Here is a 16,040-nt window from a genome sequence, read left to right on the forward strand (position 1 = left end):
ATTGAACCCATTACCTTGGCAAAGTCTTGGAAACTGACAAAGAAAAACATACAACACTAAAAACACAAATGGTTAAATTAAAGCTGAGGTAAGTAGTTTTGTGGAAAAGTCAAGAACAAATGCCAGAATTTGAAAAGACAGCACTCCTCCTGCAGCTCTCCCATCTCTTTCCTAAGCACCTCCCACCAGACGAGCAGGGACGGACGTCTTTGAGAATTACTGTCCTGTTTCTATGCAAAGTTGTGGGCATGTAAAGCTATTTGAGATGGCATAATGTGATTCCAGTTTGTGTTTATGAATAAAATGTGTCTATATCAGCAAAGTGTTTCAGAGATGGAGAGAAGATGTTGCTAATGCTTCTGCTAACAGTAGTCCTAAAGTTTGGCTGCAGCCATGAGCTTTTCAACTCTACACCTGATGAAAAAGTGTTGTAACATTTGATCCTTACTGAAATTGCAGAAATATGAGCAATAATTTGCCTGTTTTTCATATTGACACACAGGGTTCTAATAGAGTTTCATGCAATTGATGCTAAGTTGGTTCCCTAATGGTGTATATGACAAACAAGAAGTAAAAAAAAACCAGAACACTTGAGTTGTTTAATATTTATTGAAGATTTACAGAATGAAACTTGCAGAGACTCACATTACATAAACGCTGTTAAAATGCCTCAGCTGGATCTTGTATCTTATTCAGCGGAGTCACTCCCCTGAAGGTAAGAGACAGAATTAGTACTTGTAGGCAGTGTTTGTATGAAAGTTATAAAGTAGGAATACAACATTTAGTATGTATTGGTGGGAAAAGCAGTGCAACATTTTATGGAATGATACAATCGCTTGGATATTCTTACAGAAAGATGTTGATTTGTTATCAGCAATATGGCTTGTTGATTAGCACACTGTAACTTGTCAGTTATTGTACATGTGTATTTCACATTGGAATGTAAAAACATGGATATATAGATAAAAAAAAAATATATGGTTATTACATGATACTGTCAAAGAGAAAGGATTACCTTTCCAACATCACGGCTCTTGGCTCTCAGCTTGTTGACCTGGGACTCAGCGATGTCAGCGCGCTCCTGAGCTTCCTCCAGCTCATGCTGGACCTTTCTGTGCCTGGACATGTGCGTGTTGGCCTGCTCCTCCTGTGAAGGGTCAAGGGTAGAGTTCTATTAATTTAGCTGTTAGTGGTGATATCATTGTTTATGATTAGTCACATTAATATAGCTGACTTACAGCCTCCTCAGCCTGTCTCTTGTACGCCTTGACTTTAAGCTGCAGCTTGTCCACCAGATCCTGAAGTCTGGTCACATTCTTCTTGTCCTCCTCAGTCTACACAAATCAAGAATTGTCACTTATGGAGTGCTGAAGCAGAATCAAGCCATTGTGGAATAAGTATCTATTTAGATGTTTTACTTAAGTAAAAGTAGACTGTAGCAGTACAATATTACCAGCAAAATGCAAGTTAGGTATCACAATTAAAATTACTCATCAAGCAAACTGGAGCATTATAGTTTTATATTGTTACAGTACATATCCATGATTTGTAAGAACTGATGTATTTAAGTATATGCAGTATTTAGCTAGTCAAGATGGAGCAAAAGCTACAACATATACTGTTTGGTATTGTTTTAATCAATAAAGATGCGATATCATTTAGATGTAAAATCTTAAAAGCTTTGCACACACATTAGCCCACTCACACAGGTGTGTTCACCTTATTCGTGCTGTACTTAATTGATAAACCTCTGTTCATTTTAAAGTACCTATCCACCTATAATTGGGTAAATCGTTTGGTTTAGGTGAATTTAATTCCCAGCTTAGATCCACTTGCCGTACATTTCACCACTGGATAAAGGAGTAACAATGGTCAATTTAGTGAAACTAAATTTACCTGGTAGGTGAGCTCCTTCACTCTCCTCTCATATTTGCGGACTCCTTTAACAGCATCAGCTCCACGTCTCTGCTCACCATCAACTTCAGCTTCCAGCTCACGCACCTATAACACGAAATAAATATAAATATAATCAAATTTTGTGCAAGGATTTGAGAGCAGAGAAAGCAAGATAATGTTTGTTTGACGCTCTAAAAGTGTGATTTTTGTTCCTAACCAATCAATGAGCATTTAGTGCATACCCTGGACTCCAGTTTCTGGAGCTGCTTCTTGCCCCCCTTCATGGCGAGGTTCTCAGCCTCATCCAGACGGTGCTGCAGGTCCTTTACTGTGACCTCCAGGTTCTTCTTCATCCTCTCCAGGTGAGAACTGGTGTCCTGCTCCTTCTTCAGCTCCTCAGCCATCATGGCAGCCTGAAATGATACAATGTTCTCTAATTCATTCATAATCTGTAATGAACTTAACATTATTAATACATGGAAGTAGACCAAAAACACAACACAACTGAGGCAGAGATGTAAACTCACATCAGTGATCGCCTTTTTGGCTTTCTCCTCAGCATTTCTTGCTTCCTGAACTGAATCATCAACTTCACCCTGAACCTGGACAAAATCAGCCTCCAGCTTCTTCTTGGTGTTGATGAGACTGGTGTTCTGAATATTAAAAGGAGTCACATTTAATTTAATATTCATAATGTTTTTTTTAAACACTAGTTTCTTGTGAATTAATGAAAGCAAACCTGAGAGTGAAGCAGTCCGACACGCTCACTAGCATCGACCAACTCCTGCTCAGCCACTTTGCGTCCTCTCTCTGTCTGCTCCAGAGCGACTCTCAGCTCCTCAATCTCAGCCAGCATCAGGGCATTTCTGCGCTCCACCATGGCAACCTGCTCCTTCATGTCTTCCTGTCCTCTGACAGCATCATCAAGGTGCAGTAAAGCGTCCTGACATAGAAGAGAAAAAAAAATGAACCTTTTCTTCTTTTTTGACATTTTATTTCATTTTGTAATCAAACAAACCTGACCTTGAGCTGTCCCTGGACATTCCTCAGCTGTTTCTGGGCCTCAGCGGCCTGCCTGTTGGCATGGCTCAGCTGAATCTCCATCTCATTCAGGTCTCCCTCCATCTTCTTCTTGACTCTCAGGGCATCATTCCTGCTCCTGACCTCAGAATCGAGAGTGCTCTGCATTGAGTCAGTCACCCTCTGGCTGTTCCTCTTGATCTGCTCCATCTCTTCATCCTTCTCTGCCAGCTTCCGGTCAACCTCACTTTTGACCTGGTTGAGTTCAAGTTGAACACGGAGAATCTTGGACTCCTCATGCTCCAGTGTACCCTGCAAGAAAAGTCAGCTCAGTAAGAACCACAATGACTGTTTTGTCATTAGAACAAAACATTTGAAATTAGTGAAAGGACTGTCGACATAGGCCATAATTAAACGAATTGTTGCAATAACGAACTCAACATAGAAGATAATACCTCTGCTTCCTCCAGGGCAGTCTGAAGTTCAACCTTCTCACTTTCCACAGCTTTCTTGGCTTTTTCCAGCTCATGGATGCTTTTTCCAGTCTCACCAATCTGTTCAGTCAGGTCTGAGATCTCCTCTGCAGAGAAAGTACAAGAAACAAACATTCTTCGACTCTTCTCAACTGGTAATAAATCATTTTTTGCCTTTAATTTAAATAGCATTTTACATACGCTGCAGGTTCTTGTTCTCTCTCTTCATGGTCTCCAGGTGATCCAGAGCCTCCTCATAAGAATTCTTCATCTTGAACAGTTCAGTGCTGAGAGAACGAGCCTCTTTCTGGGCTCCTTCCAGCTCAGCCTGGCTCTCCTCATACTTCTGTTTCCATTCTGCCAGGACCTAAAATCATATGGGTTATATATGTTGAAAAAATGAATAGTTATTTGGTATATTTTTCTTGAGATAAACTGGTTTTGATGACCAGTTTAAGCATTCACCTTATCAAAGTTCCTCTGCTTCTTGTCAAGGTTTGCAGCCAAACCGTTCGCTCTCTCCACGTCAATCATGAGGTCCTCCACCTCACCCTGCAGCCTCTGCTTGGTCTTCTCCAGTGATGCACACTTGGAGTTCACAGCCTCAATGCATTCCTCTGCATCTTGCAGGCGCTGGGCAAGCTTTTTCCTGTAGTGAAGTAGTACATTTAAGTCTGCAAAAATATTTTTAGTGCTAAAATATTGAATTTAAAGGTTGAATATGTAGAATCTTCATTAAAAGCTATAAATGTTTTTTTAAAATACTAATACACCCACGAGACATTTTGAGCAGTACAATATGAAAATATTGCTTTTCCAAAAAAAATTATATTTAATCTGAATTAATATTTAAAATATTTTTTTTTACGAGTTTGACAATGACTTCCTGTCATTTTCTGTTTACATGGACCAGCCAATAGTAACTGAGATTGCGGTGTTGCCAGGGTTGTCTTATGTTCGGCACAGCTACTGTAGGCTGGCTTCCCGAACCAACACTGTGTTTGGTGAAAGTGCTATTATTTAGCACCCTTATCTTGGAATAAACTACAGGATACTTTCAAACTGGAATCCCTCATCAGCATGGGCCATTTCAAAAGCAGGATTAAGGACTTTTTTAAATACAATTTGCACATGTACTGTCTCTGAGCACTGATCTGCTTCTTTCTTTTTAATGTTGTTTTATTTTGTTGTTTTATCATGTTTAGTTGTGTGTCATGTTTAAATCTCAATGGGAATTCCCCTGGTTAAGTAAAGGGTTATACAAATACAAAAAACTTGGTGAAATGGAATTTTTCACTTGAGATGGGCAAAAACAAGAGTCAATATAGGCCAAGAATTCACTCGATGGACTGAGATAAAGGAGTTAAACGGCATTAAAATGCACAACGAAATGGCTACGTTTCTCCTTGATGTGTAAGCTAACTTACAATTTTTCAGAGGGGACGGGTTCAAACAGGCTCAAACAGACTCCGGTCTCCTGTAGGCTTCTTGACCAGGTCTGACCAACCTGGCAACCTGAGTGGTGGAATTATTTTCTGTTGTTGCAACTACGATCTTGAGACACTAGATGGCGGTGTTCTATGCATTCTCCATATTCAACCTTTAAAGAGGCCATATTATGCTAGTTGCCAGGGTCATATTTATATTTTTAGGGTCAGCTACAATAGGATAACATGTTTTGACCTAAAAAAAAAAGCCAAAACATTATATTTGTCATCCTGCCCATTGCTGTTTGGGTGTTTATATTGATGCAGCACCTCTGGCACAGGCTCTGTTTGAGCTTCTGCTAGACTGATTGAACTTGGTCTGGCAGTCGAGTGTGCTCTGATTGGTCGACTGGCCCGCTCTGCTGTGATTGGTCAACTGTTCATGCTGCGTGCTGTTGTAGTTGCCCCTTACGATGGAATCCATTACCACAGCAACTGAAAACACGTCTATGGAAGCGAGCCACGCAACATGCTAACGTTAGCTTTAACAGGTTTACCTCTAAAAGAAACACTGAAACCGCATTAAAGTGGCTGAACTTACAGCTTACAACTTTGAGCCTGTGTGTAGCAGCATGACCAATAGGGAAGTCCGGCTTCTTCTACATCGACAATTACCGGAACTTCGTAAAATTCACTAATAGGGCCGAACACCCTAGCGTTGACAGCTGTGCACAGGCAACCCAGAGGTCAGCAGGGCTCACATTTAAATGTAAGTACTTATTTTTTTGACACTTTGGTATTGTTTAACATGACTTTAAAACGTGATAACAACATTTATAGGTCAGAAAAGGTGGAAAAAGCATAATTGGGCCTCTTTAAACAATCATTCATGGAAAAAATAGTAAGGTTTTATGTACTTTGAATCCTCCAGCTCCTCAGTGCGCTGAATAGCATCAGTCTCATATTTGCTTCTCCACTGAGCCACCTCGCTGTTGGCCTTAGACATTCCTCTCTGCAGCTCGGCCTTGGCCTCCTGCTCCTCCTCATACTGCTCTCTGAGCAGATCACAGTCATGACGGGCGGACTGAACAGCATGGGCCAGGGCATTCTTGGCCTGAAAATCCATCATAAGAAACATGGAAGTCTCAATTAATTTTCTTAACGTACTGTATTACATACAGAGAACACTTTTTCTTCAACACACTACCAAATATCCCAGTAAGGATCATGAAATAGTATCTAATTTCGTTGTTTCTGTAAAGGAAATTGCAATTCATGTCTTTTCAGACCAATGTTGTCCGCCGTTTCTAGTTTGGTTTGCATGTAAGTGTTGCATTTGTCTAGTCAGATGAGTCTTGTCTGATTTATGAGTTGAAGATATTATGATAAGTAGACGGACAGCCCTAGCAGTTCAAATTGAATTATAAGTGGACAATGCAAATATAAGTTACTGTACCTTCACTTCCTCCTCAATATGTCTCTTAATCTCTTCAATCTGCTGGGTGTAAGCCTGTTTGCCTCTGGTGAGCTGGGAAACAAGAGCTTCCTTCTCCTCAAGCTGGCGAGAAAACTCACCTGTGAGAATAATAGTAAGAAAAAAAAATACAAATTATAACTACACAACATGTTAACAAGAACTATACATACTGGAACAAATCACATGGTATTCATTTAAACACACAAAGCAATCATCATTTTGCAACATTAACTTATAAGAGGCACTAATTAATATAGTATTACACATTTCATATATTTTGGTACACACCATTCTCTGTTTGCAGTCTTGCCTTCTGTGCACTCAAGTCATTTAACTGGCGAACGTTCTCATCATTTTTGGATTTGAGTTCACTTAATTGGTCTTCAAGAGTTCTGCACATTTTCTCCAGATTGGCCTGTAATAAGCATGTAATTGACATGGCTCAAATGCAGTGAACATGGAACTTATCGGGTAGAATCTGTATTTATTCTCCACCTTCATTTTTTGGATATTTGCTGAACTTTCATGTAATCGTGTTTTCCTGAGAAACAGTACCTTTACTTTAGCAACAGACTCCATGTTGCTGGAGAGGTCATCAATCTCCATCTTGTACTCGCTCTTCTCCTTCTCCAGCTTCTGCTTGACACGCTGGAGGTTGTCGATCTGCTCTCCCAGCTCTGCAACACTGTCAGCCTGCTTCTTGCGGAGAGCTGCTGAGGTAGCTTCATGCTGCAGGGTTGACTCTTCAAGATCACGACGCAGCTTCTGGAACTCAGCCTCGCGCTTCTTGTTCATCTCAATCTGAGCGGCTGTTGCTCCACCAGCTTCCTCGAGCCTCTCACTGATCTCCTCAAGCTCCCTGGAGAGGTCAGCCCTCTGCTTCTCTACCTTAGCCCTAGCAGCTCTCTCTGCCTCAATCTCTTCCTCCAGCTCCTCAATACGAGCCTAGATGAGATGAAAGTATAACAAGAAGCCGTATTAACTTGAGAATGTTGTTTTTGATTCACTGAGTGTAAAATTCATATTAAATTCATTACTTGGAGCTCCTTGATCTTCTTCTGAAGCTGCGCACAAAGAGACTGTTCATCCTCAATCTTGCTGAGGAGCTGGCTGGTCTCAAAGTCCTTCCTGGAAGAGGGCAACAAAACGTTTCTTGCTGTTAAAGTGGATGTAGGCTCATTATGTTGCATTGTGGCAATAGAAATGGAAAAAAACATACTTCTTGAGTTTCTCATCTGTTTGCTGCTTGTCATTCTCCAGATCCATTATGGATTCCTGGGCCAGTTTCAGATCTCCCTCAAGCTTCCTCTTGGCTCTCTCAAGGTCCATGCGGAGCTTCTTCTCTTGCTCCAGTGATCCCTCGAGCTTTTGAATAAAAAAAGTTTTGGATTTGCACAATGGCACAACTAACTGCTTTAAACTCTATGAGCTTTGTGACAGTTTATTCTTACATCGTCCACTTGCTGTTCCAGCTTTGACTTGGCCTTAGTCAGAGTGTTGACTTTGTCTTCCTCTGCCTGGAGATCATCAAGTGTCTGCTGGTGGGCCTCTTGGAGGGCTTTCTTCTCCTTGGTTAACTTGGCAATGGACTCATCTTGAGATGCCATCTCCTCTGTCAGGTTTTTCACCTAAACAGGAATAATGGGGATATTTTAAAACAACTTAACATCCATAAATTCTGTAGAAACATTTTATCATTCTGTATTTCAAGTTATTTGAACCTTGTTTTCTGTGGCATGTTTCTCCTTCTCCACTTTAGCCAATGTGAGCTCCAAGTCATCAATGTCTTTCTTCAGCTCAGAGCATTCATCCTCCAGCTTCCTCTTCTTAGCAGTCAGCTCTGCATTAATTTCCTCTTCATCCTCCAGTCTCTCAGCTGTCTCTTTGAGTTTGGCCTCGAGCTGGATCTTGCTTTTAATGAGCCCCTCACACCTTTCCTCAGCATCAGAGAGGTTCTCACCTTCCTACAGTATGTACAAATTATGTGGTGTTAAAACACTTTTTAGCCTCATTAGCCAAGTTATTAAAATGTATATTCAGTGGATTGTAGTGTTTCATCACTATAACCTTGTTAAAGCACAATACAATCGAGAGAATGCAAGAAATATAAGGCTACTTTTGCTACCTTATATTCCACCAAAATGTTTGTTAGTGTGACTGAGAGTAGAAGTGTGTTTATTTAATGCAAAATGAAAGAAAATCATAACTGTCTTAGCATTCTACTCACAGATGCTACTTGCAGTTGCAGATCATTCTTTTCCTGCAGCAGGGAAACCATCTTCTCCTCTAGTTCCTTCTTTTTGGCCAGGGCAGTAGCCAGGTCTGTTTTCATCTTATCATAGTTATCTTTCATCTGAGCCAGCTCCTTCTCAGTCTCAGCACTCTTCAGAAGAGGCTTGATCTTGAAGTACAGATGCATCCATGGCCAGTTCTTCACATTCATGAATGAGCGGATGTTGTATTGGATGGTGAAGATTGCATCTCTAATAAAATAACATTAACAATTTTGATTTTGGGAAACGCCACACTGGTATTTAAGAAGTAATTCAGTATGCTGTTTGATAATCCTACCTCCTCTCCATCATCTTAACAAACTCTTTCCTCATGAGGAAACCTCTACAGCGGGCCTGAGTCATGGTCACCAAGGCAGCCAGTTTGTCATCTCTCATCTCCTCCAGGGTACCCAGCAGACCAGCTTTAAAGAATACCTAAGTTATCAAGCGAAGGAATTCACTCATCAGTACATGTTGATACCCTTGATGACTTAATCTGTTAATATAGTTGATAAGAATTAACCTTGGTGTGTCCAAACTTGTACTGAGTGTGGTCCACATCAATGGAGCCCAGCAGCTTCTCTGAAGCTTTCTTGTTGTCAATGAACTGTCCCTCAGGAATGACACTAGCATTCAATACTTTGTATCTGCAAAGAAAAGGACGTTCTTACTTAGACATATTTCAAGTGTTCTGGCATTATCCATCACTATTCTAAAGTAAAATAAAGTGAATTACTGTGGTTACACATGAACTGATAATTATTTTTACCTCTGCTTGAAGTCAGCATAGAGGATTCTGCTGGGGAAGCCCTTTCTGCAGATTCTGATGCCTTCCAGCACACCGTTACACCTCAGCTGGTGGATGACCAAGTGGTTCTCCATAAGACCTGCACATTGTACAAAATAAGTCAGTGTTAAAAACATGTTTGTTTATTTGTTGTTGTTTTTTTAAATTACACAACAACAACAGCAACAACAACACAAAAAGATCAAACCTGGGGTCTTGGATTCATTAGGAATCAGGCAGCGCACAAAATGAGGATGAGTGCTCCTTAAGTTAGTCATCAGCTTTCCCAAGTTTTCCTGTGGGGCGAAATATTGTTATGAAACAAAAATCATTAAAAAACATAAACCAATCAGCTACAGTTTGGATCTTTAGGGATATTAAACATACCCTGAAAAGAGCAGACACAGTCTGGAAGGAACCACCCTTCTTCTTTCCACCCTTCTTGCCTCCACCGGCCTCTGCATTTCAAAACGTAGTGTCAGCAAAAATATAACTCTCTATCCATGTACATCCCATTTATTTCCTAAAGGAAAACATATACTTTAATCAAATGAGTAACTCAATTGCCCTGCAGGAGCTTCAGTATTAGCTTCTTACCCTCAGGCCCACCATGGGCTGCATACAGCATTGACAGAAGTTTGTTGGCAGATTTCTGGTAGAGCTGAACAACTGAGTCATTCAGGGGGTCCTTGTTCTTGTCCAGCCAGCCAGTGATATTGTAGTCCACTGTACCAGCATAATGAACCAGAGCAAAGTGAGCTTCAGCCTTGCCCTTTCCAGGCTTTGGCTTCTCAAAGGCTTTGGTCTTGCCAAGATGCTGATCATGCAGCTTGTTCTTGAAAGAAGTGTCTGTTGCCTTGGGGAACATGCACTCCTCTTCAAGGATGGAGAAGATGCCCATTGGCTGAAGGGACATTTTGTAATATTAAAAAGAATCAACACTTATGCAAACATTCATAAAACAGGAATTCAGTTGTACCTGACATGTTTATCTTACCTTCTCGATAAGCTCAATGCAGGCAGCCAAGTCCATACCGAAGTCAATAAACTCCCAGTCAATGCCTTCTTTCTTGTACTCCTCTTGCTCCAGGACAAACATGTGGTGGTTGAAGAACTGTTGCAGTTTCTCATTGGTGAAGTTGATGCAGAGTTGTTCCAAGCTGTTAAACTGCAGTAACGGGAAAGTGTTCAATTTCATGAAAAAACAGGGTTGAACTTTAAACCTGACAGACATTTCCAGCAACTCACATCAAAGATCTCAAATCCAGCAATGTCCAACACTCCAATAAAGAACTGTCTTGGCTGCTTTGTGTCCAGCATCTCATTGATGCGAATGACCATCCACAAGAACATCTTCTCATAGACAGACTTGCACAGAGCACTGACAGAATTGTTGACCTAGAAGGAATGATGTCAGTATGTAATTTTCAAGATGAATATGTTCCTATCAAAATCCAAATATGTCCCAAATTTTCAAATCTCTTAAACATCATATTTTCTTTTTATTACCTGTGACACGGTCTGACCTTTGGTCACCATCTCATTTCCGACCTTGACTCTTGGGTAGCACAGAGCTTTAAGCATATCGGCTGAGTTCAGGCCCATGAGGTAGGCAATTTTATCAGCCTCTGATTGAAAGAAAAAATGTTTTCCATTAATGCACAAAAATGCACAACATCCAATATTAACACTATGAAGCAAGAATATGAACTTTAAGTAAAAACACAGTTGAAAACAATGCTAAAACTTATATTGTCAGTGGTGCAAGAAGTTCTCAAGTAAATGTATGTATTATCAGCTAAATGTACTTAAAGTAAATCGACTCATTCTGCAGAAAAATAGTCCCTGTTAGTGTTATGTTTGGATTCATATTACTGGTTATAATGTTCTAACTAATTTATATAGTGTATAAAAAAGTTTGATTCCATTCCTGTGTATAGTTTTATACAAAAAGGTGACGTGTTTGTACTTATAGTTTACGTGCTTAATGTGCTTTGATGTGACGTGATGATTTAACATCACACTATTGCACTATATACTATCACACAATTACCCTCATTGCCATCAGGTTCAGCTTGCTCCTCACGCTGCTTCTGCTTGAATTTCATGTTACCATGATGCATCACAGCTCCAGTCAGCTTGTAAATGGCAACCTTCTCCTCACCAGTGAAGCCCAAGATGTCAATAGCAGTCTGCAATTCATGCGCAGCAAATCCTTTTAGAAATTCAGTTATCCTGACATTCATCTGCTATTATTCTACAAATGACTATCAACCTACATCGGTTGCAATGAACTCCTCCACATCATTGATGCTTTTGACAGTGATTTCACCCTGACTGATCATATGGTAGTCATAGGGGTTGGTGGTGATCAGAAGGGCCTCTGGAAGAAATAAAAGGGCTCACTTATGCATTGACTCTTTATTGTTTTCTAAAATTTGCTATTTTGTTATATCATACCTAGGAGCTCAGGCTTGTGGCCAGTCATCAACTGATAGAAGATATGGTAGCTCCTCTCAGCAGACAACTGGAAGGTGACACGAGACTTTTCCAGCAGATCTGTGAGTATTTATTAGATAAAGAATTGATGATGAATGTAAACAGTGCAAGGCCCTAAATTAGTATTGTCATAGTGTTGTCCACTACAGAAGGAAAACAACTTACACGTTTCAATATCAGCGGAGGCCAGCTTCCCACTAGTGCTGAAATGGATTCTGATGAATTTACCCTAAACATTTACCGGAAAATGTCAGTTCTTCACTCTAAGTAACAGTTAGCATGAGAAAATCATAATATAATTACTTACAAAACGAGAGGAGTTGTCATTCCTCACTGTCTTGGCATTACCGTAGGCCTCTAGTAGAGGGTTGGCAGCAATGATTTGATCTTCCAACGAACCCTAGATAAAGAAATTATGCGGTTCTATAAAATCATTCAACAACAATCAACTGGAAAAGATTTTTAAGCTGACAAACAATTTTACCTGAATTTTTCCACTATCTTTTTTCGCGGCTCCAGCCACTGCAATTGTTGCAAAGTACTGGATGACACGCTTGGTGTTGACAGTCTTTCCTGCACCGGATTCTCCACTGGGGGTTTAAAGGTTCATCTTTACTTACTTAGCAAGGTGATTATGAAGTTCCTAAAGAATTATCTTGAAAAGTTGTGTTATACTCACGTGATAAGGACAGACTGGTTCTCACGATCTGAAAAACACACAAGTTAAACCCATAGTTGAGATTTTTCTGTCTCATCCCCTCACATTGGCCCTCATTTATCAATCTTGCGTGAAAACGGGCGCAGACCTGAGTGCAGAATTGGTCGTAGGACAGGACACACGTGTGATTTATGAAACCTTCGTATCTGACCAATCTCAGCGTACGAATGAGCGGGCCTTGATAAATGCGGTGGCTGAATTCGATCGTCATTAACATGTTACGCCCTTAAATATTCCTGGTTCAGAGGCCTCGCCCACTGAATTCAAACATTGAGAGAAGAAACATTGGGAAGAAAAGAAACTTTTCCGACACACAGATCGGCATCCTGACATCCGAGATGGAGCAAAATAAAGATGTGCTTTTGTCAGTCTTAAGAGTGGAATAAAAGGGGCCCATAAAAACACTGTATGGAAAAAAATAACGGAGGCAGTCAACCTGAAGCAGCGCTCCACTGTGACCCGTGTGCGTGTGTGCGCACTGCTGAACCTGCGCTCCTGCTCTGTTGCGGAGTTTGCCAGCGGGATTATTAGGTATTCCGTGAGAGGATAACCTTTGTCGTCTAGAAGAACCATACCAAGATGTTAATCATCTGATACCTTGTTTGATATAATGCAATTTATCGAGGGTAGCCACTAACCGAGGAGATGACTTTGGCTCTGCAGTGCGCATTCTTGCAGCTGCGCGCCAACACATTCATTCATTCATTTATCTTCAACCGCTTGTCCCCGACGGGGTCGCGGGGGCTGGAGCCGAGCTGTTTTGAAATATAAAAGAATCGTGTCCCCCCCGGCCACCTGGCCACCACGTTTAAAAGCGACAGCTTGGCATCACAAATCACCTGTACATTTATCGAGTGGTAGTTTTTGCGATTGATGAATGCGTAATCATTCATGGATGGTGCCTTCAGACGCACATGAGTATCATCAATCGCTCCAACCACAATTTTTATTTTTTTAATTAGTTTTAAGAATCCGTTTTGATCTGTTCTTAATATGTGACTGCTTATGCTTAATGACAGCTGAGGTTTGTTAATTATTTTCAGCCAGATTTTGCTGCACCGCAAATACACAGGCTCAAATGTGCGTACACGATCTCAGACCAGACGTGAGATTTGATCGTAGCTCCCGCTCACGTCCAAATTGATAAATGCCGAAGTTTGCCAGGAAATGGTCGTACGCACGTTTTTCTGCCGTACGTTCTTTTGATAAATGAGGGCCATTATGTGTTAACTGTGATCTTACCAGTGAGCATGAACTGATAGGCATTATCAGAGATGGAGAAGATGTGGGGTGGTGCCTCAATCCTCTTCTTGCCTCTGTATGCATTAACAACCTGAACATCGTACACAGGAAGCCACTTGTAGGGGTTCACGACGACACAGAACAGGCCAGAGTAGGTCTGTGGCACCAAAGAGAGAAACATTATCACATTTTATGTGCTGGCTTTACATGTACCAGCACACAGGATCATAAGATTGAAACTCACGTAGATCATCCATGATGCAAAACGCTCTTTGAGGTTATACAGCACAGCAGGCTCATTGAGGTGGGTCATCATGGCCATGTCCTCCATCTTATCAAACTTTGGAGGATTCATGGGATGGATGTCATCCTCTTTCACAGTGAGAGTCTCAATAGAAAATACAATAAAGAAAAAAAATACTAAGATACTGAGTCTGAAGTAAAAAAAGCAGATATCCAAATGTTGAGAGCTGCCATCTATTTATCTGTCCCAAGGATCATTGAGTTTTATTCTTAGCCTGGTTACTCTTACCTTTGATTCCTTTCCTTCTAGTTTCAGTGTCTCAACCGTGACTTTGCCACCCTCTCTTTTGATGAGCTTACCCTTGGAATACATGTTATCAGGGTCAGAAACAAAGAAGGCTGTTTTTGCATCAAATGGAGCAGTCTGGGCCTCAATCCTCTCCCTCTCTGGTTTTCGGAGGTAAATGGCCGCAGGGCCATAGGCCTCCATCTCTGCATCTGTGCTCATGATGGCACCTTAGGTGACTGATATAAGGAGAGGTCATTTTAAGATGCTGTTAGCATAGGCCCAGTATGGTGTGTTTTGAAATTATGGATATCATTTGGAATAAACTATATCTTACCTCCTTTGGTTCCAACAGAAGATGGACTACAATAAGGTCTTTCCTTTTGTATCCTATCATTAAAGGTCAAGCATGAGTACATTCATATACAAAGATTTTTTTTTAACTATTTACTAGCATCACATGTGTGTATAGCACACCCAGTGAAAATAAAGGCATGATAATTACTAGAATTATTATATGATGCTTTAAGGCACTGTTAAAATACATAATTGATCAATTACTACTAACACAATACTAATCAATCAAAGCTGATTCACTTACCTGAGTTGGAAGCCTACCAGTTATTGTCAGGGTCCTAAACAGCCTCTTTTATAGAGGGAGGGCTGTCTCCATAGTAGGTGTGCCTACTGTGCCTGCTCGGTTTGGTCATGCATTCTTTTCATGCTGCGGCTAATCCTGACACTGACATTTACATTGATTGATTTTTACCTTGTACACATTTGTTGCTGTAGGTATTTTTTCCCTGTGCCCAAATTGAATGGTCAAAAGACATAGAGTCAGTCAAACGATTTAAAAATCATCTGTTTACGTAAACTGTAAATATATTTGTTAACATTAGATTTTCTAACATATTGTTAAATGTGTTAAATTCAAAACTGATTAAATGTTAAAATTGAACCCCTATAGAATATTACATTGATCCAAATAAATGTACTGAAAAGGAACACTGGTTTTGATACTTGTTAATACAGTATGTTGACTCAATTTTCATGATTACAATCATCATAACCGTTTGTTCATCAATGTCCAACATGTTTGAAAATGTTTTTTTTTTTTTTTTCCAGTTTTGGGGAAGCACCCAAACGTCACTGGTGTACTGCTGAAGGACATTCACACATGTCAGATTTGGCAGTCGAATAAAGCAGACGCCGAACCATTCCATTACGGGTCACAGCTATAAAACATATTCTAGCATCCTTAGACATATGGATCTTATTGTTCTGTTTTAAAATCTATTATTAATCCATTAAGAATCTTTTATTTTGATTATTTTACTGTTTCACAGTACCAGTGTATGTCATTAAATATCAGTCAGTAATTCTTTTTATTCATTTTGGGGTATTTAAAGTGTTTGTACTGATAATATATTGTTTTCATTAGCAGACAGATCCGTTACCTACTTGTTTCAGAATGATATTTCCTTAATGATCTTCAGTGTTATTATTATAGTCTTACTGGAGTGTGACATGGCAGGCACAGACGGTGGTCTTGGAGAAGCCTGTAAATGTCACTGGTATACAGTTGCAGGAAGACAGCGCAGCTCACATGTCTGAAATTAAATTGAGGCTGAGCGCCATTCCATAAAAGCTGTGGAGGGATTATGTACCGCCTTGGTATGGAGTGGATGAACAGTTGCCA

At 40.3% G+C, this 16,040-nt stretch overlaps 1 protein-coding gene across 1 annotated transcript; it reads right to left on the bottom strand.

Annotated features, from left to right (window-relative positions):
* Window positions 1-688: 688 nt before the first annotated feature.
* On the bottom strand, window positions 689-14,563 carry LOC310959572 (myosin heavy chain, fast skeletal muscle-like; the record flags this gene model as incomplete). Its single annotated transcript, XM_083930960.1, has 39 exons — window positions 689-709; window positions 1,016-1,147; window positions 1,239-1,334; window positions 1,897-2,001; window positions 2,139-2,309; window positions 2,424-2,549; window positions 2,636-2,839; window positions 2,920-3,228; window positions 3,372-3,496; window positions 3,591-3,756; window positions 3,855-4,038; window positions 5,734-5,930; window positions 6,273-6,391; window positions 6,582-6,708; window positions 6,849-7,238; window positions 7,331-7,421; window positions 7,513-7,658; window positions 7,745-7,921; window positions 8,015-8,257; window positions 8,521-8,776; window positions 8,865-9,001; window positions 9,090-9,213; window positions 9,336-9,453; window positions 9,562-9,649; window positions 9,741-9,811; window positions 9,951-10,257; window positions 10,351-10,521; window positions 10,602-10,751; window positions 10,863-10,981; window positions 11,407-11,545; window positions 11,633-11,736; window positions 11,814-11,912; window positions 12,018-12,081; window positions 12,160-12,252; window positions 12,337-12,442; window positions 12,532-12,559; window positions 13,813-13,969; window positions 14,057-14,200; window positions 14,345-14,563. The coding sequence occupies 39 exons, from the start codon at window positions 14,561-14,563 to the stop codon at window positions 689-691; spliced, it is 5,823 nt and encodes a 1,940-aa protein (XP_083787086.1).
* Between the last annotated feature and the right edge of the window lie 1,477 nt (window positions 14,564-16,040).

The sequence above is a fragment of the Echiichthys vipera genome (genome assembly GCF_963691815.1).
Source record: "Echiichthys vipera genome assembly, chromosome: 17".
Classification (NCBI taxonomy): domain Eukaryota; kingdom Metazoa; phylum Chordata; class Actinopteri; order Perciformes; family Trachinidae; genus Echiichthys; species Echiichthys vipera.